A 25,613-nucleotide genomic window follows, 5' to 3' on the forward strand; every position below is an offset into this window, starting at 1 on the left:
GATAATTGTTGTGATGTTCTTTACTTCAACTTGTAGTATTTATAATTAGTTTCTTCTTTTGATTATTATAGTGTTATTATCATCAAATAGCTACCAAACTATGAAGATAAATAACACAAATGGACTCTGGATATAGGTTGCTAGCCAAGGCCAAAACCTCTCCTAGAAAGGAAAACCCACAAGAATTCTTATCCTCTTATAAAATCTTAAAATGACGAATTCCAAGACACTTAGACCCACAACCAAGTCAACCTTTCTTCTTGATGAGCTTTCCTTGCACAACTTCCAGCAACAAACTTTAACCTTCAAGCAAATTCAACCCCAACAACAATTTCGGTCTTCATTGCAGGTGTACAATTTTCAGACCCTCTTGCAGTGGTTGCAGCTTCGCACGTGTGGGATAGGGCTAGTTTTGACCACCTTTCTTCTTCGCTTGAGTTGCTTCTTCTTCATTAGACAAATGGTTGATGTATCTTGTTGTTTGATCACAGATTTCGACCTTCCTTGGAGATCTGGAATCTCGCCCTTGATGTTGCAAAAACCCTAGTCTCACCTTCACACGTGTGAGAGAAATAAGTGTGAAATTTCATATTCCAACTTCTCTTGTTGTCTTCTTGTTCCTCCTTTGACCTACGCTTGTCCTTTTGACTTCTTCCTTCTTTAGATCAAACTTAACTGATTTTCTTTTCAAATGAGGTCGAATGCCTCTTATATATAGTCTTTTAAGGAGGTCGAATAGCCCTAGTAGGGCTGACTTGTCTTTTGCACGTTGATTTTCTTTTCAAATGAGGTCGAATGCCTCTTATATATAAGCTTCTGAGGAGGTCAAATAGCGCTAGATAGGACCAACTTGTCTTCTACAGGCCAACTTCTATTGTACACCAACTTGATCTTAGAGGTAGACTTTCGACACTTTTGACTCACAGTAAATTCTTTTGACTTGATAGCAGATACCCAATAGGCTCTATTAAATATCACAATTGATTCTATTTTACTCTTTCACTCTAACAAATCATGGAAGCACACAATGGATGCTTTGACCTAGAACAAATTGACTTTGAGCATGAAACCCATGCTATAAAAATAATAATACTAATAATTTTCTCTCTTTTGCATCATATACATAAAATCAAGATTACATAAGACATTATGAAGACTGAACCTAGTTACATATTTCAACAAGAACAATAGTTAAGAGTTTTAAAATTGGATGTCTTAGCCATCCCCTTACTCCATCAAGGTCCTTCCCTTGAAATTTGATGCTAAACACTCCAATAAACCCTAATAGTATAAGGCGCTAATCGTTAATGTGTTGATCATCCATATTATTTTTTCTAAAATTCATGTTCTTTTTCTCCCTCCTAAACATCTAGGGCTTCTACTAGGCTTTCTAGGGTTGATCTATGCATTGCAGTGATTTTAATGTGGATGAATGTGGCTCACAAATTAGGATTTACATCTATAAATTACTTAAAAGCAAAAGCTAGCATAGTGCATGTTTATACCCTTCTAATTAGGGCTAACATCACCTTTTTGTTGTGATGTATACAAAACAACCATAGAAATAAATTTCCCAAGTCTTAATCTTTATTGGAAGATCTTTGATTGTTTGTTGAAAATCATTGGAAAGTCTTTTCTTACGCTATTATATGGCGTTGAATACCCTTTCATTGCATATCATGCAAACCCTAACTCATAACAACCTTATTCTTGGTCTAGGCATAGAATATTTGAACCCTAATATTGAAAATTTAAGTCATCCTTTACTCATCACATTGAACCATAGGATTAAAAGATTTCCCAAGTCTTAATCTTTCTTGGAAGATATTTGATTGTTTGTTGTTGAAAATCATTGTGAAGTCTTTTTTTGGGCTGCTATATGGTGTTGAATACCCTTTCATTGCAACTCGTATCAACCTTATTCTTAGTCTAGGCATAGAATATTTGAACCCTAATATTGAAAACTTAGGTCATCCCTTACTCATCACATTGAACCATGGGATTAAAACATCCTTGGGTGATTTAGGAAGCCTCACTTGTGGTTTAATTCAACTACAAAGTAGGGAAAAAGTTGCTAAGGTGACAATGTCAATTGTTTCTCTTACTATCATATGGTCTAGCCCCACAAACATTAAGGCCATCATTAGGCACACAAACAAGTTTTACAATAACAAAAGTAGAGTTTGCTACATGGTCGACATCACAACACCACATTTATGATTATATGGCAAGGCAACTTGCATTCCCTTGCCCTTTCCTAATGTGCCCAAGCCACAAGAAAATGAGCATAATGGCTAAATGCCCTCGCTTGTGGATGAACCACCTCAAATGATCGATTGGCCCCAAGGAAGAAAACCCCTTTACACTACATCAATGCTCTATGAACCTAATATTTATGACCTTGTACATGGTTTTGGTGAACCATTCAAGGAATTTAAGGTTTAGTATTACGTCTTTTTGGTTGCCTTGAACTTATAAAAAAGTAGTCATAATCAAATTTTATTAGAGATTTTTATTTAATACTATGCTTAGGTTTTTGGAAAATTGGCATATCAATGGGGCTATTTTATTTCCTTTCTATGAATCTATGGACAAACCCACCATATCACCAACTTTTATGATAAAATGATCAAATATATAGCATTATATCAAAGAAAGTAAGAAACAATTTAAAAAAAATAAAAGATTGAAAGAGCATTGTTTATACTAGTTGCATTAATTATGCAATTTTGTTTGGGGAGCATTGTTCTTTGTTTAGAGATGCAATTATTTTCCTCTATCATTCTGTTGCGAGTGCAAGGAATTTTAACTTGCTGTCATACCACTGTTACAAATGGATCTCCCCACACCTACAATACTTCATATGTAGATTGACGAAAAATTGTTACTATTGAATGCAACCTAATCATTTATATAGGGCATGATGACACATTCTTTCTTATATATATTATGGTAGTGAAGATAGAAAGTGGCCCAACAATAAACATCCCATGCAATGAAATCTCACATGGCTAACACATTAACCCACTGCTACATGAATTTACCATAAATATCATCATTTGTTTAGGGTAATCAATTGAGGTTTGTTTGTTGGTAGACCCTCTAGTAATGAATAGCTTCGAGGAGTTTCCATTGTAAGCTCACCCTAAAAATGAATAATTTTTTAACAATGTCATCTAGAGCATATCTTAATATCTAAGAAACCCAAAGTTGTTGCAAGCTTACTCCAATAATGAATGGTATTTGTAACAACCTCTAAGATTACCTTGGTAATTATGAACTAATAAATAATATATCCATGTAGTTTATGATCACTATCTGTAAGGCCTAAATTAAGAATCATAAAAGTGCATTTATCAAAACAATGAGAACTAATGCAATCGTAAAAATAATAATAATAATAATAGAAAAATATGAAGATGAAAATCATTTTATTTATTAGAACCGTACAAAGATGAAGAGAAGTGAAACAATACCTTAGTAGAATTTAGTAGTGAGGCAACTCCTCCCTGTGTTGCATTATAGCTTAACAATGACTCCACAATGTCAATATTATAGAAATCATGTGGACTTTTATATGGTCCTATAGGTCCTCAATTTTATGGAGTGCACAATAAGAGAACAAATTATGAAGATATAGTGAGACATGCGACTTACATAATAATTATTCATATAGTCACGTGTCCCTATGTCAAATAAGGAAAGGTTCCTCACATGAGCCATAATATGCATTTACTATTGCAGCATACTATGGTCAAACAAATCATGTCCTTTTATGTCACACTCCGTAGTTAACCAAGCCTAGCATGCTTACATAAATACCCCTTTTATGTAAATATAGGTGGTTCTTTAGCATATTATAGATGCGTAATGTTAACTTCTCTACATCAGTTCTATTAATTGGTGTTACAACACCCAAGAACTTTTTTTCAAGTATTTAAAAGCAAAGCATGAAGAGATGACAGCTTTGAAAATCTAAAATATCAAAACTGGAGGACCAAGTGGAGTAACTTTGCAATACAAAGCAAATTATTTCAGCGTCTATGCATGATGACGCATATAATTGGAAAGATAGATGCTTTGGCATTTAATTTCCACTTTAATCCCTTAATTCTGGACCATGAATCCTTGATTCATGTGCATATTTTAAGTTACCAGGTGGCCACCTCTTAAAACCTAAATAGTGCCGCATTGAATTGCATTTCTGTAACATGCCATAACCTGCAATTGACCATTGTAGGTAACGAGGACAACCCTGGCAACCAAGAATATCAAGAAGTTAGTCCCTAAGTATACCATGAGGTAATCCCTCTGATTATGATCATTAGCTTCTCTGTTTTAATCCATAACTACCCATGAAAATGGGCTACTGTACTTCTATGTTATAACTAGGAAGAAGGGCAGAGCAAAAAACCGAACAGAACCTTCGTTAAACCATCCATCAGGCCAACTGACTTATGGGACCGAATGCTTACATGCATAGCTATCTTTCTAGCAGTGTCAAAATCGTCACTCTACATGAAAGAGACTAGGTAAAAACTGCAACAAGGAAAAGAAGAAAAGAAAGAGCTAATAGCTTGGGGAAAAAGAGAGGCAATACCTGATTTTCTGTAGTTCTGTTGCAAGGCGTGCATAATCAAAACATTCCTAGGAGTGTAATAGTATTCTTCCTGGAGGAGGGCATGCAGAACCTTGGAGGAAGACACTCATTATCTTGAGATTTCACTCACGTAAGTATCATTGATGCTCTTCTTCTTATGAGGGTCCTTACATGAGGCTCTTGACTTTATTCTCAATGGCGAACTATCTACTTGTTTCTTGACAGGAGACGGACTTTGGTCCTGCTGTGGTTGTAAGTTTGTGAAAGCTTGCTTTTTCCCTTCTTTAACACTACAATGTCATTGTTTTAATGCAGAAAATAAGGGAGAAACCACTTTCTTCTTGTTCTGAGCCTTGGCCTTATCTTCACCTTGTTGTCACTGCTGGTTATAGTCATAACACCTTCACCTCCATCTTCGTTGTTTTTTTATATAACAAGAAACCACGTTCTCCTCAGCTGTGACTCTGGGCTTGTCTTTGGCTTTCACTTTGGGTTCGAGATTGAGCAACCTTAGCTTTCTACTACTCTCCTCCAGATTAATAAACTTTCCACTGCCATGGCTAAGTTGGAGATGTAGAAAATATGCATAGACCACCAGTTTACCCTTTCACTTCTTAACCGAAGAAGCTGTAGCTGACACTGATTTTTCCATTACTTTTATCATATTCCTTCTGTTATCAGATTCAGATTTCACTCACTCTTATTCTCGATGAGATACACATTCAAATTCAAGCCAATCCATACCCATCACTTCTTTATCTTCTCTCATTTCCTTTTCTTTTTTTCTTCCTTTACCTTAATGAAAGTGCAAACTGAAAAACAAGAAAGAATGAATAACTATCATCCAGTGAATGGATGGGCAGGGCAGAGCAGCATTACAATATAGACAAATACAATAAAATAACCTATCTAATAGCAATAAGAAAATTCTCTCTCTATCTGTCTTCGCAGGAAGCAATCCCATCAAAATAACAACAAACCCACCATCTTCATATGCCAATCTAATCTTCCTACAAATAAGAAAAGTGATTTGTTCCACAGGTGCAGCAAAAGTATGGCAAACTAGTTGCTTAACACATTTATGCAATTTAAATTAAATTAATTCAATGCAACTAAAAGAGTCATGAGCTCCACACACTTATTCAAGATAGATAATTCAATAAATAGGTTTCGATATTTCCATTCTACAAAAGCACTCGGTACATTTCCAGAATCTTTCAAGAGCAACACAGCAAACAACTTTAATGGATGGAATACTTCAAATATTGTGTAGAGACAGATCCCAGTATCGAATGTTTAAAATTGAATCTTTTTGACATAAATCCATGCTTGAAATGGATAGCCACCATCATATGAGGTTTAGGTTGCTTTGCTGATTGGTAATTAATAATAGAATGCAGCTCTTTAAAAAAAATTATGCTTCAGTACAAGCAAAGAGGACTCCCGAGCGATTGAGATCACTTGCACTAGTTTGCTTGCATTTCATGCAATTGGGCAGTGAACATTGGCAAGGTTGCTTGAGCCTAATTAACTGTTAAGAGGATTTGTTAATTGGAAAGCCAAAAAGGATTGTGGAAAGGATGCATATTCTGGTTGTTCGAGGCAAAAACAGTAAGATCTTTATGATCATAGATGCTTGAGGGTTAACTTATAGAATGGATATGCATCTAAGTACCTGAAATGGAAACATGTATTCATGAAACCCCTGAATCATTGCACAATCAGAATTTGCCTCTATTTATTAGAATTTGGCAGATAAAGGAAAATCATTTCAATGAGTACACAACCAAAATTGTCCTTTATAAGCAAAACAATGAAAATACAATAAAGGACTTGATTGTTGAGATTCACAAGAGATAGCAAGATCTGAATGGGACCAAATCAATGTTGAGATTCGTAAGAGATAGAGAGATAATTGAACAGAACCAACAAACCTAATTCTACAATAAAGAGAAAAATAACCAGCACTGGATGGACTCAAATCAATGTTTAGATTCGCACGAGAGAGATAATTGAACAGAAACAATGCAGACCTAATTCTACACTAAACAGAAAAATAACCTGCACTAGGACAGCGTAAAGCTTAAAGAGATATCACACAAGGAGCACAATCCTGGAGAGAAAAAACAAACCACAAACAAGTGCACTAGAGAGAAAGAAGCCCAAGCACAAAAGACAGAACAGTACTTGATAGGTAAACTTAGGCATATCACTTTATTGAGAATGAATAAGTACATTAATGAGAACTACAAATAAGAGTAGGTGTAGAAATACCCCACTCAAAGGTAGGATGCTTTCCCCAATTGGATTTTGAGCCTATATGAACAAGGTCTGCCTTCACCAATTCTACAAATATAATAATGATACAATATAAGGTTAAACATGGCCAAAAGTGAAGATTACACCACTTCTATTTTCAACACTAATTGTCAATATTACCAAGTTATAGATCATATATACCAGATCTGTAGTGGCCTCATCTACATGAAAGGTAATAGAAGCTGCCTATGGAGTTGAACCTGAAGGAGACTACTCTAATTGAAGAACCTTCAGCCAAAACAAAATTGAAGAAAATATTCTCCAAGATACACGTCCCAATCTTTTGAAGGTATGAAATGATACTCTTAAGAGAGATGGATAAGAATGAAACATATATGAACAAGATCTTCAGCCTTATTCAAACCCAACCTGTTACACTTTACCCAAGTAATAGATAAATAATTTATAATATGCTTTAGCCTTCTTCTACCAGAGCGTAGCAAAGGATTTGTTCATTCGAAAGCTGAAAAGGATTATGGAAAGGGTGCATAGTTTGTTGCATGGGGCAACAGAATTAAGATCTTGACCACTAATACATGATGAAGTTATATCCACCCTCAAACTTTATGTTTAAAGGAGGCACAAGCCTTCCAAGTGGACTAACACCATCACAAACATCTCTCCATTGGATCTCCAAGCCTACCTTTTATTTAAGCAAAGCCCTATGTCAGAGCAGAGCCACACAAACTCATATATGTCCATTGTCTGATACATATAAATAGGCTTCCCACTTCACCATCTCCAATCCCTTCAAACAGGACTTTCCCCCTGCATCTGCATTTTCTGTAACTTTTTGGAATCATACAACACTTTAGAATAACCTTGTACACACCAATAGGATCTCAAGCATGATTAAGAGTCCTCGCTTGTGCCATTGCTTAGTGTTGGAATTCCATATTACATACAATCTTCCAAAAACAGCCTTTCCGAGCAAACCTTTTACCAGCATACCTTGAAGAGAGTCCAAGCTGACCCCCAGACAACTGACATGTCCAGACTGTCCAGGAGGCTAGATCCCAAGGACACTCGAAATATAAACTGAGAAACCCAAGGACACCTCTTAAGCAGAAACCCAAGATAATAAAGGCCTTCCCATTGCCAATAATGTTACAAAGCCGAAAAGACTTCAATCCTCCAATGTGATGACCCTGTTAAATTCAGAGATGCCCCTTCCACTGCTTGTATCACCCATTTGCCGAGAAGGGCAACCCCTTGAGCTTGGATATCAAGATCCAAACCTGATGAAAATGGGATAACATACATATGTCCCAAGCCACCAAAGGCAGCCCTGTTGCCCCTCCCTGTTTATCCCAAAAATATGGCTTGATGCTAAAATCATTTCCACAACTGTATTATAGTGGCAGCCACTAGGTTTGATCTTGGGCCTCACCAGGATTACTTCAACAAGTTACTGATTCACCATGGTTTAAAAAATAAAAAATAAAATATCATTTCCATAACTGTAATGCCCAGCAAGTCAAGTGACTAAGGTATAAGTTCCTTTTCAAATTCAGTTGATCTGCAAGAGAAAAAACATATGCCAAAGGGATGTCAAATACTCAAATACAATGTTTTATGTGGAAACATCATGATAATACTTAGAGATGTCTCATCCCCTTTCTCCTTGAGACTGTGGAGTTTTAAGCAAGAGTTGGCTCTACTGCAACAAGTTCACCAATGTGCTTTCTGTCATGATGAAACCCTCCACATGGGGACCCAGGCTCATATGATAACGGGAATTTCTTGGTTCCCCTGTTCTTTGCATGCTGTAACTAGCTTGGAGCTTTGTCGTACTCATTTGTTCTTTGGGATAATATATGAAGCATTTTCAAAAAAACTACATCAATGTGATTATAAAGACTCAAGAGCTAACTTACAGAATAAATTTGTATCTAAGTTACCTGAAATGAGAACGCAAATGCATAAAACTCTGGAATAGTTGCATAATCAAAATTTGCCTCTATTTATTAGAATTTGACAGATTGCAATGAATACACAACCAAAATTTCCCTTGCAATACAATGAAACTATGATAAAAAGGAGGCCCTAATTGTCAACATCGTCAAGTAGTACACCAACATACATCTAATCTCCAATGATCATGTTTATATGAAAATCAATGGATGCTGCCTATGGTGTTTAACGTAAAGGAGATTCTACTCCAATTGAAGAACCTACAGCCAAATCAGGATTCGACAAAATATCATCCTCAAGATACACATCTTAATCCTTTGAAGGCCTTGAATGATATTCTTAGCAGAGAAGGATAAGAATGGAACATATGCAAGCCAAGATCTTCAGACTTCTTCAAACCTAATCTATTATACTATGCCCAAGCAATAGATATAGCCTTCTTCAGCCAAACATTAGCAGCAAGGAATTCAAATGTTGCTCCCTTTTAGCCTAGAAATACTCAAGAAATAAATAGATACTTTCCAATAATTGGTAATATTTTACAGTGTATTGCTATCATAAAAAATATACAAAATCACTTGCAGACAAATGAAATGCAAAACATTCCTTACCATTTATCTGAGTGAGAATCAAAAGACAAAACCGAAATAAAGATGACTCAGGGTCCATGCTTTCATCTTTACAACAATTTCCAGTCTTTTCAGATTTCCAAAGGGCTTCCAATATGGATTCAGCCTACTGTCATCAGGCACTACATCCTTCCAATGACCTGTGCAGAAAATGGCATATGCATCTGCAGCATACCTGTGCAACAAAGATGACAAATTTGGATGGCATCATAACACTCTCCAAAGGAGACAACTCAAGATAGCAACAAAAACGGGGTTCAAAAAAACATGTTAGGAGAAGTACCATACTTGCCAATTCCATGCAGGTCATTGACATGCATCTTTTCACTAAGATAATCCTCAGCAAACTGTTGAATCATCTCAGAACATTTTTTTGGTATACCAAGAAAGCAGATGACTTTCCTTATTTCCTCTGATTCAACCAGAATTGCAGCGTCTGCATTCGGACACAGCTCAAAACTGTCCTGTAAAACTTTTTTGGCCTGTACCAAAAAGCCGTCATCATCTTCAACAAGGATTGTTTTATAGATTTATATGATGAAACAAATATAGCCAATGTTTGTACAGGAACCACTTAGAGCATAAATAAACTCAAAGTCTTCAAAAAGTTAATGTGTGCTGCTTGAAAATCTATATCCCAAAATAAATTGCTTCAAGTAGGCAGCCTAATTAATTCTGCGTCTTTATCATTATTACTCCACTGCTAAACTCAAAGGTAGAAGTATTTGTTCAATGAGAAAAGAAAACCTATCAATGATCAGACTACAAATTAAATAGAAACCTGTTCTCACAGTTGTATAAGGATAAATTTCACTCTTTGGTATATAGTTATTGGTAAAATACTCTTTGGAATATAATCCACAAGAAAAAGCTTTGAAAGCAATTTGAAAACAATAACACGATTCACAACTTTCATTTACATAACAAACTTGATAACCTATCTGTATTTATTAAAGAATAGGAGCGTATGCACCTAATTTATATTTGTCACTAAGGTCAGCCATGTAATATATCCAAAATATCAGTGTACCAACATGAAATTGTACAAGATAACCATTCATTAAACAAAACAAAAAATAACTATATGAACAACCACATATAACTTTATCAGTTCAACCAAAAAAAGCAAAATAAGCACAAACCACAAGATTGATCAAACCACATCCAGCCATTAATGAGATATGGCATTTTGGAGTTACCCATCAGAAAAGTAAGATTCAAAAACATTATGGGCAGGAAGACATAAATATTCAATCTTAATTGTAAGGCCTAAGGATTACCACTACAGAACACTCCCCTCCTTCCCTAACTCATTGCATAAATAGCGAGAACAGATGCACATGCAGAGTCAATCCATTTTATGCTTTACCTTTGGCTCCATAGTCCATACGTCTCTTGATTATTCCTTCTCTATGAACTTTCACCTCTCCCGGTTGCCAGAATTTCCTTAAATTTTTCCAAGGGCAAGGTATGTGTGAATTTGTATTTGTAACAAGATATAAATGGTCATGGTAAAGCATGAAAATTTAGAAGTGTTGACACAAGTTTGATGGTCAGTCCTTTCCAACTTTCATAGTAGGTAATTCTTCTGGATTGAGGGCATCTTGATGCTTGAGCAGAATATTTAAACATTTTCAATGGAAATAAGGTCGCTCACAGAGCAGATGGTGCAGCTGAGTGAATGGTGGCCAGAAACTGAATCTCAGGACTGACCTCTAAACCTATTTTAGTTCCTTCCATTTATATGAAGAATACCGCTTTAGTTATATCTCTGGGCTTACAAGCCAGCTAGCTTAAGGACAACTTCTACTATTAGATTTATGGTTGTTAGGATAATTTTTCAAACTTCTGCCATATCTGGCCCAATTTTGCTTGAGAAATGGTATATTTTCCAGACTTCAGTACTGGTCAAGGTTGGCAAAAACCTTATTTTTTTCACTGGTTTACAGAGTGGTGGACCAGGTTCTAATGGGCCTCACCCTTTCCTGAATTGTAATATATTCCTATATATTAAGAAAATAATAACTTAAAAAAAAAAGGATTAGTCACACATAAATGGAATTAAGTATAACCTGAAATGCCCATCAAAGAAAAATATTTTTCAATATGATTAGAAAACAAGCTCTGAAAAACAAAGAGTGCATATCAAAGCAAATCGTCTTTCAACACAATTAAAAAACGAAGTTAAAAACACAAATCATGCATACATTAATTGGAAGGATTCTTTAATGAATAACATATAGACAAATATAATGCAATCATTTTCATACAAACAATGAACCAGATGGGTACTTGTGACAAACATTCTATCTATGTCAATGAAAAGCTCATGAACACAATACCAATGGTCTGTTAGTTGCCTAAGGTAAGGCAAGAGGAGCTTGAGGTGCATGCATTTTTCATTTTAAATTCTCCATTTCGCCATTAATTCCCATCCTATTTCGGTAGCTTGCACGTCCTGCCCTTTACAGGCCTGCCTGTCACCATAGGGCCTTTTGGATCCATTTATGGCTTAGTTAGGGCTCAAGAATGTAAAATTTAACCCAACTTCACCTTTGTTAATTCAGAGCAATGTTGTTGTTGGAAGAGTCAAGACAAGTACCCCCAAAGGTTACGATTCAACCCTAGAAGGAGGCGTAGAAGTCACATAGTTAGCATCACAAGGTACCCACAACTTAACCAAATGCTTAATCTTTTTTCATTTCAGGACGAGTGTTGTTACAAAAATGACAAGGGATGTAAAGCAATCAAAAGCCAATTACAACTTGAGCTCTACCCCCTCTTATATAGCCACCCATACCCTAGAGTGTCCATGCATATCACATCAATCAAACTAAAAGGAATTCTCATTGAACATCCCAACCCCAATGAAGCAATAAACTACCCATCAATAAAGGGGAATTATATCATCATTGTTACACAATTAATCAATGAAGCTTCTTAAACAAGCCATATCAAATGGAGAAAAAGGCAAATATGGGGTCTTTGAAAAACAAAGGCGAGTGAGAGTAACTTGAGCAACTAAGAGCTCCCTCTACAAAGGTTCTTTTGAACAATGGTTTTACACAACCTAGTATAAGACTAAGACACCTTCTATGAAGTAGCCCCAAGCCCTAACACCTATCATTTGAAAGAATCAACCTAGGAATTGTTCCTCCCTTTATGTTTGGGAGCACCTAATAGGGTCATGTGATATCCTTCACAAACCGAAATATGGTAACCCATCTACAATCATAAGTTAGTCAAACATTTGTAGATGATACGTGTGCAAAGTACCTTTTGATAGCTTTGACATTGCATATGGTACCTTAATGCTCTTATAGTTCTTGTATCCATGATGTTGATTTAAAATGATTCCTCGAGTATTTGTTAGATGATCCTTGCAAGTGTAACCAAGATCCCTCGCAAGATAATATGATGCTTCTCCAACTCTTCATATTTGATGTCCAATCACTTTGATGATTACGCAAGGCACTTTGACAAAGGATGTTGGACACCTTTTGAGGGACCTTGACCTTGAGGATGACTTGGCATAAACGATGAGATCCTCCCTTAGCCATGGGACCATAGACATTGTTGATCTAGGCTAAGATGTTGCTTGGATATTAGGTGTGCCCAAGAGATGACAAGAGGCCCTAGGCTAGTATTGTACCTTCTTGATGGACATTGCTATTCTCTTGGTGTTGATGGATGATGATGATGATTCAATATCCCTCCAGAGGAGATTTCACACTTTATACCATTGCGACGTCGTGTCAAAACATGGTGGCGCCGCCTTTTTAATGCACTTCATGATGACGTAGAGGACATCATTGGTCTTGAGAGGGTTTTTCTTTGATGGTGTGGCACCACTTTGATGAGGAGGCATGACATTGGGATGAGGCAAACCCTAGGGCCATCCCTTGCACCTTTTCCTCGAAAGATATGCATTTTTGGGAGATAACGCCACCCTTAGAGGCTTTTACACTCACAAGTGTGGGTTAGTTAGGGCTTATTTTCATGTTAATTCATGCTCAGCTTGACGAACCATCCACCTAGTATCATGGATTTGGTAGTTTTTAGGGATTTTATCCTTAATTTGAAGGAAAATCAACTTCGTTACCCTCATATAAATAGGGGAGTCGAATTCTTCCTTGGATCATTGTCACACTTGGATCATAACTTCTCTTGATTAGTGATTTTTCTCTTTTGTACGCCATGGAAGGAGTGACTTCTCTTGGGTAGATTTGTGAAGTGATGTGATTTTTTTCATGGATGCTTATGGTGGATTTCGAATATTGAATGGTGAAGTTAGTTTATTTGTTTTATCTTGGTATTGGGATTAATGTTCTTGTGTTAAGTAGTGTATTGGGTTTTTGCTTCATTGTCTCGTGTTGAGCTAAACCTATCCTCCAAGTATTTGAAGAGTAAAGATATGTCTTCCTTTCTCTTAATCATCCAGAAAATTGAGAACCTAAATCTCAAACCTTGGGGTAAGTTAGTTTATTTGCCCTAGTTTGTTTGGATTTAAAATCACTCCAAAGAAACAACATAATTGTTTGTATCCTAAACTCCTTATGCACTAAATTGAGAAGGCACTAGTCCATCTCTTTTGTAGCAATTTTTTAAAAATATAAAAGTTGTTTTTCTTTTTATTTCATGGTAAATGAGGGTTAAATTACAAAAAAATCTTATACTTTCAACATTTGATGACTCATGTATGGCCTTGAGTTAAACATTGGTAAAAGTTGCATTAGAAAAGCAAAGTTAAAGTTTTTCATGCATTTTTCAGCCATTTTCTAGGGTTGATGTCAAGTTGTTACTTGTTGTTATACACCTTATTAACAATAAAAATTTGTTGTAATTTTGACCTTAGTTTAGTCCTTAATTTAGCCTTCATTTCTAATAATTTAATCACTATTTTTGCTGCCAAATTTGATGTTGTTATAAATTATTGTTTTGCATCGAATTTTTGGTTTAAAACCCTACTTTACAGCAACCTTGAGTATTTTCTTGATTTTGTGTGTTTGGGAAACATATTTGAGACTCTTTAGGTCAACCATAGCCTTTAGATTGACCCATAGCTCCCTTAAACCCAAATCTAGAGTTTACTCCTCCATCCACAGCAAACCCTAATTTCATATACCTTTATCCAGTGGATTTACATTGCAAAATCTTTAGGGGGCACTTAGCCTAGGATCCTTGGGATAACTGATCCCTAAGCCCTACCAAGGATGTCTCCCTTGTGTTGAATTGTATCCTTCACTAAAGAGAGGGGAGTAGTTGCCAAGGTGGCAATGGTGACACTCCCATGTATTGCAGATTGCCTAGGTCACCTAGTGAGGTTGTGCACTAGGTGCTAGATTTTGCTGTAACAAGTCTTACTGTACTACCATGGCTACTCATAGTCCTAAGTATGTTAACGCACTTCTCAATTTTTCCATTTGGTTTGAGGAATTTTCAACCAAGCAAAACTCTCGACTATGTTGTTCCCTATGGGTGGAATTTCCCAACCTTCCCATACAATTTTGGACCTTCTTCAAACACATCTTTAAGCCCTTAAACGACTTCATTTGCCATGAGCCAAAAAAAAAGAATTTAACCCCATGACCTAGTAGAATAAATATATCAAACTTGACTTATTAAAAAAAAATTAGGAATTCAACTTGATTCAAGTGTAGGATAAATTGATTAAATGGTCTATTTGGTCCATCATTTTTCCTAACACCTATTTTAGATGCCAAAGCCCTAACCATAAGATCCAAGATTGCACACTCATGGTCAAGCCAAACTAGACATAGGCCTTAGAAAACTAGGCCCTTCAAACTCAAGATCAATGGATTATTAAGGTCAACAATGACTAATGATGGTTGAGTTCATGTTGCTTTCAAGATGTCTCATAGCAATAATTATGTTGCAGCCCAAAAAGCTCAACCTAGCAAGCTAACAACCTCTCATGCATCAATTACTTAAAATGCCTTGCCTCAAGGTGGCAATAGGAGGGCATGCACCCTACCTTACCCTTGGAAGTCCCATTAGTCCTCAAACATTGATGAGACCCAAAAAAAAAAACCAAAACACACGTCATGAAGGATTATCATACAAATGGCCTAGATAACTCATTGACTTCAAACTTGTCTAAACCTCTAATCAAACTTGATGAGATTGTTGATGTGACCAATTTGGATATCATCACTACCCACTCCTAATGAAGGTAGAATCACAGAATGTTCAAAGCCTCAATAATCCTTCCAAAAATATCATGGCTCATAAGATGATGACCAAAATTTAGAGTCTTCAAATTTCACAAGAAGTGAACATTGTCAAGTTTTGACAAAGAATGCTTCGAGCTACATATGGTCGAAAAAAACTTTCTTCGCCTCTATTAATGAAGAAACTAAAGGTGGAATGGCAACCCTTGTGACACCTCACCTTGCTTTTTTTTGTCATGGACTACAAAATTGATCATTATCAATGATTGGTGTCAATCATGTAAAATTTGAAGCAATCATGTTAGCCCTATTGAAATTCAAATAGACAATAGAATTTCTTATCATGGTTATTACTTGTGACTGATATGCGTTCTTTTCTTAGTATTTACTTGTTTAGTTATGTCATCAAGCAATTACACATTAACAAAATATAGAGAACATAATGCAAAAGAGACACCAGAAATTAAGCTCCAACCCAGGGCAAACACCACAAGGGGGAAAACCAACAACAATCCTTCTCTTATAGAATCAGATCAAAATGAGATATCCAAGACCAAGACCCAAAACTCCAAATCCAACCCTCCTCCAAGTCACCTCCAAAGTCAAAGTCAACATAGGTCAAACTAGTCACCTTCCTAAAATTTCGCTCCTGAAATTTTGGGCTTGCAACAAGCTCTGAAATTTGGTCCTATAGCTACCTTCTGAAATTTGGCCTTCTCTCACTGAATTCTTCCACATGTGCAAGCTCCTTCTTCTTGGTCTATTACTCCTTCAATTTGGCTCCCTTTCTCCTTTTTCTAGTTAAGAAAATGCTTCTTGAAATTGTGCTTAATTGATCTGCCAATAGGTCGAACTATCTTCTATATATATGGGTGGCTCTTCAAGGCCCAAGCCGACTTGTTCCCAAGGAGGGTTGACTTGACAATTTTGGTGGACTTTGACTCAATATAAAATTATTTTTCTCTTCTTTACAAAAGTCCAAATGGGACTTGACTCAAATACATTTTTACTCATGATAAATTCTTTTTGACCCTTTAAACTCTATAAGCATGAAGAACGTGCTTTGACCAAAAATAAAATAATCATAAATGAATATAATAAATATGTCAATGATAAAAATTACATTTTCTTACATTATGAATATCGACACTAGTTACATTTTCAACAAGCCCTAGCTAACATCTACGCATCAATGGCACTGAAGAGAGAGACCATTTGACCATTTTGTGATAGATGAGAGATGATAGATGAACTTCCTAACGCCCATTCACGAATTTATCTAGATTTCTAATGAGTGCTCAAGAAGAAAGAATGCATGTTGTCTATTAAGATGCCATATTGCAAAAAACTTAAAACGTAGAGCCTAAAATGCCCTAAAGTCCATGCTAGGGTTGAATGACCCCAAAAAATTAGAAGAAATGAGTTGTACAATTTATTCTTCACCTAGGGTCAACAAAAGAATCCTTTAGAGACTTGAAGAAGCTCTAGTTCTTGAGCAAAATACATCATTTTTTCACTATAAGGGAGCTAGGCAAGTACATGCCCTAGGTGTGACCACTCTCTCAAACCATAACCAATATCATTGTCTATCTCCTAGGTCATTGCAAGACACTAGATGCTTAAGACATGCATTATTATGAGTGTGTCCCAACTGCATTCCAAACCCAAGCGAGGATGGTTGAATTTTTTTAAGGGAAGATCCACTATTGTACACACCACCTATTACAAAAACCGAGCACATAAAGAAACCAAGAATACTCAAAAGAGTTCATTGTATTGAGTAAATATTGAGAAAACAAAATCTTTCTTATATAGGTTACAATGGAGTCAAGTCAATCCACTTTATGAATGTGGGATAAACTGAAATACATACAAAAGGGAAATAAGTCATATAAAGCATAAAATAAACTAAAGTGCAATTGACTTTATTAATGCCCAAGTATAGTACCTAATTGACCATTACTAAACTAATATATACTTTAAACTCTCCCTTAATAGTCAATCTACTAACTACACCAAGCTTATCTCATAACTTTACACATTTTTTAGGACCCAAATCCCTAATTAAAATGACTGCAGCTTGATCCTCTATAGGACAGTACTTCAATTCGATAAATCTGTCTCCTACAAGTTGTTTGATGAAGTGGCAATGTACACCAACATGTTTAGTACACTCCTGGAAGACTAGATTCATGGCAAGTTTCATCACCCCTTGGTTGTCACATATTGCAAGCGTTGGTTCTATTTGTTGCATCTACATATTTCAAAGCATCCTCCTAAACCAAACTGCCTCGCACGCTCCTTTCACTGCTTCTCAATATTATGTTCCTAGTCATGAAAGGGCTATTGCATGCTACTTCTTGTTGGTCCTTGTAACTACACGTGTCAGGCTGAGAGCATATCCAAAAGTGGATTTTTTATCATCAGTAGAACCTACCCAATCTGAATCTATATATCCACATAACCTAGGGTCTATGTTTCTGTTGTATAGAATGCTAACGTCAAGTGTCCCTTTCACCTATCTCAGCACTTGCTTCATTGTTGCCCAGTGCTCTACCTTTGACGTTGTCATGAATCTAGAAATGAAGTTCACAACAAAACTCAAATCAAGTTAGTGGTTGTAAGATATATCAAGCTACCCACTAGCTGCCTATATACTAATTCATTAACTACCTTAGAGTCATTTGTTGTTGAAAGTTCCAACCCTTTCTCCACAACTGTAGATGAGAATTTGCAACCTATCATTCTAAACTTGTCCAGCAAACTCTTTGTATATTTTGATTGCGAGACAAAAATGTTGCTACCTATTTTCCAAACTACTACACCTAAACAATAGTTTAGGAGGCCTAGATTAGTGATGTCAAAAGCTTTGCTCACACTACAATTGATTTGTTCTATCGTCTTTTCCTCACTACTTGTAATAATTATATCATATATGACCAGAAGGATGATATCATTACCAACTCTTCTGACATAAATGTTGGAATCTGAAGGACTCTAATGAAACCCTAAATCATCCAAATACCTGTCAATCTTGATGTACAATGCCCTAGGTACATGTTTCAAAGCATATAAAGCCTTCTTCAATCTTTAGACTACATATTCCTTCCCAAAAACCTAAAAACCTAACAGTTGATACATGTATACTTCTTCCTAAAAAGATTCATTGAGAAAAGCACTTTTTTCGTCCATCTAATGGACCTTCCACACAAACTATGATACCATGGCTAGAACAAGTCAAATGGTGCTTATGTTTGTATAGGAGCAAATGTCTCCTCATAATCAATGCCCTCTCGCTGAGAGAACCCTTTTTGCAACCAATCGTGCTTTGCACTTGTCAAGTGCACCATCTTCCCTATACTTGACCTTGTACACCCATTTGCAACAAATGAGTTTCTTCCTTGGTGGAAGAAATGTTAGATCCCAAGTCTGAATTTTCATCAAACTCACATGTTCAAATGCCATGGCCTTTTCCCATCCAAGACTTCCTTTCACCTCCCCAAAGTGTTGTGGCTCATATATTTCTTCTAAATTAGCTATCAAAGCAAAATTAACCATGTTTGGTTTATGTTTGCTCTTTCCGCTTAACGACCATCCCTTGATCATTTCTCCTATTCGAACATCTCTAGTGGTGTTGTGCCACCACTTGGGTCAATATCAGTTAACTTGTAAAACATGGGTTTCATTGTACCCTGTAATCATCAACTTCTTGCTCTTTGGATCTAACTTGGTTCTCTTCTCAGCTAAAATCCAACTATAGGCAGTAGAACCAAAGAATTTTAGATGACTTTCTTTGGCCTTTCTTCCAAACCATGCTTCCTTTAGTGCCTTTTGCTTCATGTCATCATGGGAGATTTATTCAACAAGTATATTGTTGTAAACACTTCCTCGACCAAAAAACATGTTTAGAACAAACCTATTCTGCAACATCCACCTAGCCATCTCTATGGTAGTACGGTTTTGCCTCTCAAGCACTCCATTCTATTGTGGAGTGTAGTGTTTAGTATATTGTCTTTAGATCCCATGTTTGGTACAAAAGTTACTGAATTCTTTGGAACAAAATTTTCCACCATTATCAAACCTAAGAGAAGTAATTTGACAATTCGACTCTTTTTCTACTAAGGGTTTGAACTTTTGAAATTTATTAAACACTTCATATTTTAGTTTCAAAAAGAACACCCACATTTTCCTTTTGTAATTATCAAGAAAAAGAAGGAAACACCTAGTACCAATGATTGATGTCGTGTTAATTGGTCCACAAATGCCTGCATGAACTAGTTGGCAGACCATATGTGCTCTCCAAGCTTGTCCTTCATCAAATGGCGCATGATGTTGCTTCCCTACCTGGCAAGCTCTGCAAACTCCCTAGATTTGGTGCTAAATGTCTTGAAGTCCATCTACTAATTTCTCTCGTGCCAATTAGGAGAAGTAGGTCAAGTTGAGGTGCCCATACCTTTGATGCCACAATACACTAGTATTTGATGCACTCTTAGTTGCCAATGCATGCTCTCTGGCCTATCTAATATCCACCATTCTAAACAAATCATGGTTGTCCACACCAAGAGAAACCTTATTCTTGGTCTCCTTGTCAACCATATAGCATTTGTGATTGCTACAGTTGACAACTTGATGGGGGCAATGCCTCATAATATGACTAACTAAAAGAAAATTAAGCTCCATACCTAGCACATAGTAGACATTGAGGAACATCAACAATCCCTCCAAGTGAAATCTGGATATTTCCTTTATCAACTACTATATACTCTTCCCCACCATCGAAGATCATTGAATCCTTGGATGAGCAAGACGTGTATTTTATGAATTGATCCTATATGTTAGTGAAATAGCATGATGCACCTGAATCGATGAACCAAGCAGACGACGTGGACTGATCTGCTTGTGTCGCGGCCATGAATGCATAGAAGGTTGACTCCTCTATCTACTTTGCAACATGAGCTTGCTGCTAAGGCCCACTGTGGTTAGTCTTCTAGTCAGCCAACCTCTTTTGTAGTGCTTATTCATATGCTCTGCCTTGCCACAATAATGACAAGTAACAATCTTCTAAACCTTGGTGTTGTATTCAACACTACTTTGGCCTTTCTTCTTAGCCCCTTTTTCCATTACCTTTGAAATTGGCAACAAAATCTTGCTCAAAACCCTCTATCTCACTTGCTACTACTGAATTGTTTCTTCCATTTGTCCTGACTCCTGCTATAAGAGCTTACTGCAAAGCTCTGCAAACTTTAGTTCAACATCCATAACAATGATGTTCAAGCTTTTGATGAAGTGCTCATAAGCACATGGTAAGTTTTTCAACGTGATTACCACCATGTCCTCTTCTTCCGTCTTCCATTGTAGTCATATCTATATATTTTCCTACTGCCTATCGATTACCAATGTCCACATTCTCATTATTCAATGAGCCAAGTATTGTGGCCAAGTATTATTTTCTTACTCAAGTCTCAATCACACATGCTTAGCGAAAAATGTGAGGGCACCCTCCCCTCAAAATATTTTCTTGGTATATTTAGTGTTAGAGGACATACGACAAGTCCTCTAGCAAGAGGATTTTAAGCAAGAATTCAATAGATACCATTTAATTGACAATGGAGATTAAAACTAAAGCTATTTTATGATTCACTATCGATGGAAACCTACATGGGGACCCAAAAATATGGTCTTATAAAAAGGTTGTATATCAAGAGATTATAGGGATGGTACATCCAAACATAAAGAGGCATATATAAAATGCTCAATTATTTTACTTTTACATTGTAGTTGATTGTTTAAATAGAGATTAATCATCAATGAGTTATTCACATTTAATAATGAATTAAGTACTTTAATCATAAAGAGTATTCTCTCTATTAGTATGCTTCACTCCTTGTGCACAATGCACCTTATCTAAAGAGAATCAAATTTACTCTAGTTTGCTTGATGCATCTTAGTGAACCTTAAGCAAGATAATCTCTCATGGGGGGCAAACTTCTTAGTTGACCTAGTGTGTTGCTATAGGAAAGTTGAGTGTGACTTTTGATATCTTCTTTATATGTTGGATACCTTCTTCTACCACTTGGATGCCTCAGATCATCACTAGTGAGTTAAAGGGTGAGTTAACTTGAGAAAACTTGAGCAAGTGGAACACCTACCTTCCTAGAGTGTCTCTCTCTTGTATTGCATTATTGTAATCATTCTTTTATGAATAACGATAAGATCAATGTTTGTTGCTACATATTTTGCACTTGTTGACTTGGCTTTCTATAGGAGTATTTCTCATCAACCACCCATTACTTGGTAGATTGATCCCAAATTCAGATATGATGTATATCTACTCCTAATATACACTTCTATAGTATTTGTTTTTGAAAAGGAAAAGACTTGAATGGAGCTTTGTGTTAATTTGGTAGCTCAAGGACAAATTCCCTCCTTTGGAAAGCCTTCCTCATCCAAAGAAGACCCTACTAGCCCTTGGAAGAATTTAATTTGGACATGTAAAAATATTATTTTTATTATGGAACCACATCTCCACAAAATGTACAAGTCGCCCTAAAGACAAATTGGGTTTCCTCCACCACATATAAATAGACCACATGTCACATCACTTTGGATCATTGGCACACATCACATTCTTCTCTTGGATGGTTCGTATAGCTCTAAAACTGTAGCTCTAAGGCCACATGTGTGAAGGCGAGAGAGGGAGAATCTATTGACCGAGTTCGACTTTTGTTTGGCATTGTTTTGACCAACATTGACCATGGTGGTTTTGAACTTGTTTGACAGAATTTTTTATCTATTTGGGAGGCCAAGTTGACAGCTAATTTGACCGAGATTTTATGAGCATTTTGACCAACACTGACCTTAGATTTTTATCAATAGTATTTGTTTTTGAAAAAGAAAAGGTTTGAATGGAGCCGTGTTAATTTGGTAGCTCAAGGGCAAATTTCCTACTTTGGGAAACTTCCTTTTAAAATTGGCAACTAGAGCCAAATTCCACCTTGGGACAGCTCATTTGATGGAGATGATGATTGCATTAAATTCCTCTTTTCGAGAGGACCAAAATTGATATAAAGATCATCTAATTTGGACAAGCAGAAGTGTGTTTTTTGAATTTATGCCCACATATGTGCAAATTGTTCAGGTCGGCAACATCATCATGTAGGCTCATGAAACCCAATGGATGTGTCACTTCACCCTCAACGACTAGTATAAATACAAGTGACCTCTCACCTCATTTGGCATCATCATCACTCACATTCTTCTCTCTCCTTCTCTCATTGGTGCGTACAATTATTGGGCATTCTGTCTCTCACATGTGTGGCACAAGGAGGGTGAATTTCTAGACAAAATTGTAGGGCCGAAAATTTCAAGAGTTGACCAAGACCAATGTTGACCAAGGACTCTTTGACCAATTTTAACTGCGATTTTTGGAAGATTATTTTGTTTCTCTAAGCTACATTACTAGGCACAAAAATCAAGAAAATACCGACACTTTGACAAATGTTGACTTCAAGGTTGACTACAACTTTGGCCACAAAAAATTACAACAGACTTTATCTCTCTTTGAACCGAATTTGACTAGACTTTGAAGGATTGTTTTGGGTTGACTTTGACCAGCAAGGAAGGTCAAATTTGACTGGGTTTGACCGAGCTTCAAGTGGTTTGTTTCACTGTTGCATTGACCATCTTTGACTTTCTGGTTAGGGCTAAGTTTGATTACAATTGATTGCAGATTTGACAGGGTTGTTTTGACTTTGATTTGGCAAGTCAATTTCGAATTTTGCACACTCTCTCTCTGATGAACAATTGATATAATAATAAGAAGAATTGATCAAAGGGTTTTACCCACATTGCTGTTTTTCCTTGACATCTGCCAAATCTGGTGTCCTCTTGTCTTGGCTTGTCTTCTGCATTTTATTTTATGTTTTATCTACAATTATTGTCAATGTGATTTATGGTTAATGTGATTGCTATTGTAAACTAATTCGGAAAATTGTCATTGGGTTGCATACAATACATTGAAGTAATTGTGCTAAGCATAGAACATAACATTAGTATCTAAATTTAACATGGTATTAGAACATAGGTGAAGACAAAGCCCAACCAAGAAAGAGAAAAGCAATCACCAAGAAATGTTTATTGAACAAGTTTCAATGGCTTCTTCATCTTACTTCAAGACTTAGGACAAGCTCAATGACAAATTTGATTATCATGCATGGAAGATGACTTTGGACCTGATTTTGGAGGAGCATGAAGTAATGGACTACGTGTAAGGAAAAGTGGTGGAGCCTCCTTCAAATGCACCAGTTGCTGCTAAGAAGTAGTATAGAAAAGGTGAGGCCAAAGCAAAGAAATTTTTGGTTGATTCTATTCAAAAGCATTTGGTTGCCTATATTTCTAATTTGAGAACTTCTAAGGAAATATATAATAAGCTGGTTGGGATGTTCAAAGTGAACAATGCAAATCAAATCCTCTTTCTCAAAAACAAGTTGAAGGACATCAATATGGATAAAAAGGAGTCCATCCAATCCTACTTCATGAGGATCACACAAATCAAGAATGACCTTTTATCTATTGGAGAAGTTAATGTTGACTCGGAAGCTCACTCTCATTGCACTTGGGGGTCTTTCAAGAGCATGGGATGTGTTTAACACCACTATTCTCAACAATGACAAGATTCCTAGTTTCAATGAATTATTGGCTAGAAGCACTCACGAGGAGACAAGGATGATGGAGAGAGATAAGCCTTCAAATGGAAATGAACGCATTGCTTTCTCCACTCATGCAAAGAAGAAAAATAATGTTGGTCCAAGGAAACAAGATCAAGGATTCAAGCAGGGATTCAAAGAAGGACGAAAAGGAAGTTGCTTTAATTGTAACAGGTTTAACCACTATGCTAGAGAGTGTCCTCACAAGAAGAACTCTCTAAGAGATGATGACAATAACAACAACAACAAAGGAAATGGCAATCAAAGGAACAACAAGTTCAGCAATAAAAGAAAAGGGAATGCTCTCGCCGCCTGATATGGAAACCGTCGACCTCCCAAGCAATCAAGAAACTCCGGGTATGAGGAAAGTAATGTTGTAGAAAAACAAAAGGATTTGTATCTTATTTCTGCTCTATTTATTGCCTCTCCTCCAAACACTTTGGATCATTGGTTAATTGATAGTGGAGCCTCAAGGCACTTCACTGGGTACAAAGAGGCCCTCTAAAATTTGATTGAAAACAAGACTAATTTGGAGATCATACTTGGAGACAATGCCACCTACCTCGTAAAAGGGATAGGTATTGTCACTCTTCAGTTGAACCAAGGTCAAACCATTCATCTACAAGAAGTATTATATGTGCCTAATTTGAAGAAGAACCTAGTGTTTATTTCTGTGATGAAAGATAAAGGCTTCAAGGTAGCATTGATTGATGGAAAGGTACGTATTTGGAAAAGAAACCCTAAAGATGCATTCACACTTGGATTTAGGGTTGATGGTCTCTATCAAGTTGGAGGAAGCCTTTTGGGAGCCTTGACTTGTGATGCTTCACTTCAATCTGAGCTATGGTACCGAAAGTGTGCCCACTTATATTACATAGCCTTACCTGGGACAAGGAAGATGGTCGCAAGTATGCCTGATTTCAACATGAATCACGAAGGAGTTTGTCAAGGTTGTGCAGCTAGAAAACTTACAAGGGGACCATTCCCTTCAAGTGAAAGCCAAACTACCAATATTCTTTAATAAATCCATTATGACCTATCTAGTATGTTGCCCGTAACATCATTAGGAGGATATTTATACTAAACAATTTTTGTGCATGACTTATCTCGCAAAACATGGATATATTTCTTGAAGAAGAAGGATGAAGTGTTCAAATGATTTCGTTCTTTCAAAGCCTTGGTGGAGAATCAAACAGGGAATAAGATCAAAATATTGAGGACCGACAATGGAACCGAATATGAATCAAATGAATTC

The 25,613-nt window shown here is 36.4% G+C and overlaps 1 protein-coding gene across 5 annotated transcripts in view; it reads right to left on the minus strand.

Moving 5' to 3' along the window:
* Positions 1-3,513: 3,513 nt before the first annotated feature.
* LOC149204268 (uncharacterized) overlaps positions 3,514-25,613 on the minus strand; it is a 29,291-nt gene continuing 7,191 nt past the window's right edge. The window contains exons 2-5 of one of the 5 annotated variants that reach the window (XR_016252363.1): positions 9,751-9,944; positions 9,445-9,637; positions 4,601-5,412; positions 3,514-4,255 (exon numbers count right to left, since the gene is read on the minus strand). Coding sequence is in view for 4 of the 5 variants with exons in the window: in XM_089394660.1 (XP_089250786.1) it covers positions 9,463-9,637; positions 9,751-9,944 (369 nt within the window). In the remaining variant the exon portion in view is untranslated. The other 4 variants (XM_089394660.1, XM_089394661.1, XM_089394662.1 and 1 more) reach the window with 4 other exon arrangements.

This window comes from Pinus tabuliformis, chromosome 1_2 (assembly GCF_031772625.1).
Source record: "Pinus tabuliformis cultivar Carrire ecotype Pingquan chromosome 1_2, CPIR1, whole genome shotgun sequence".
In the NCBI taxonomy this organism is placed as follows: Eukaryota; Viridiplantae; Streptophyta; class Pinopsida; order Pinales; family Pinaceae; genus Pinus; species Pinus tabuliformis.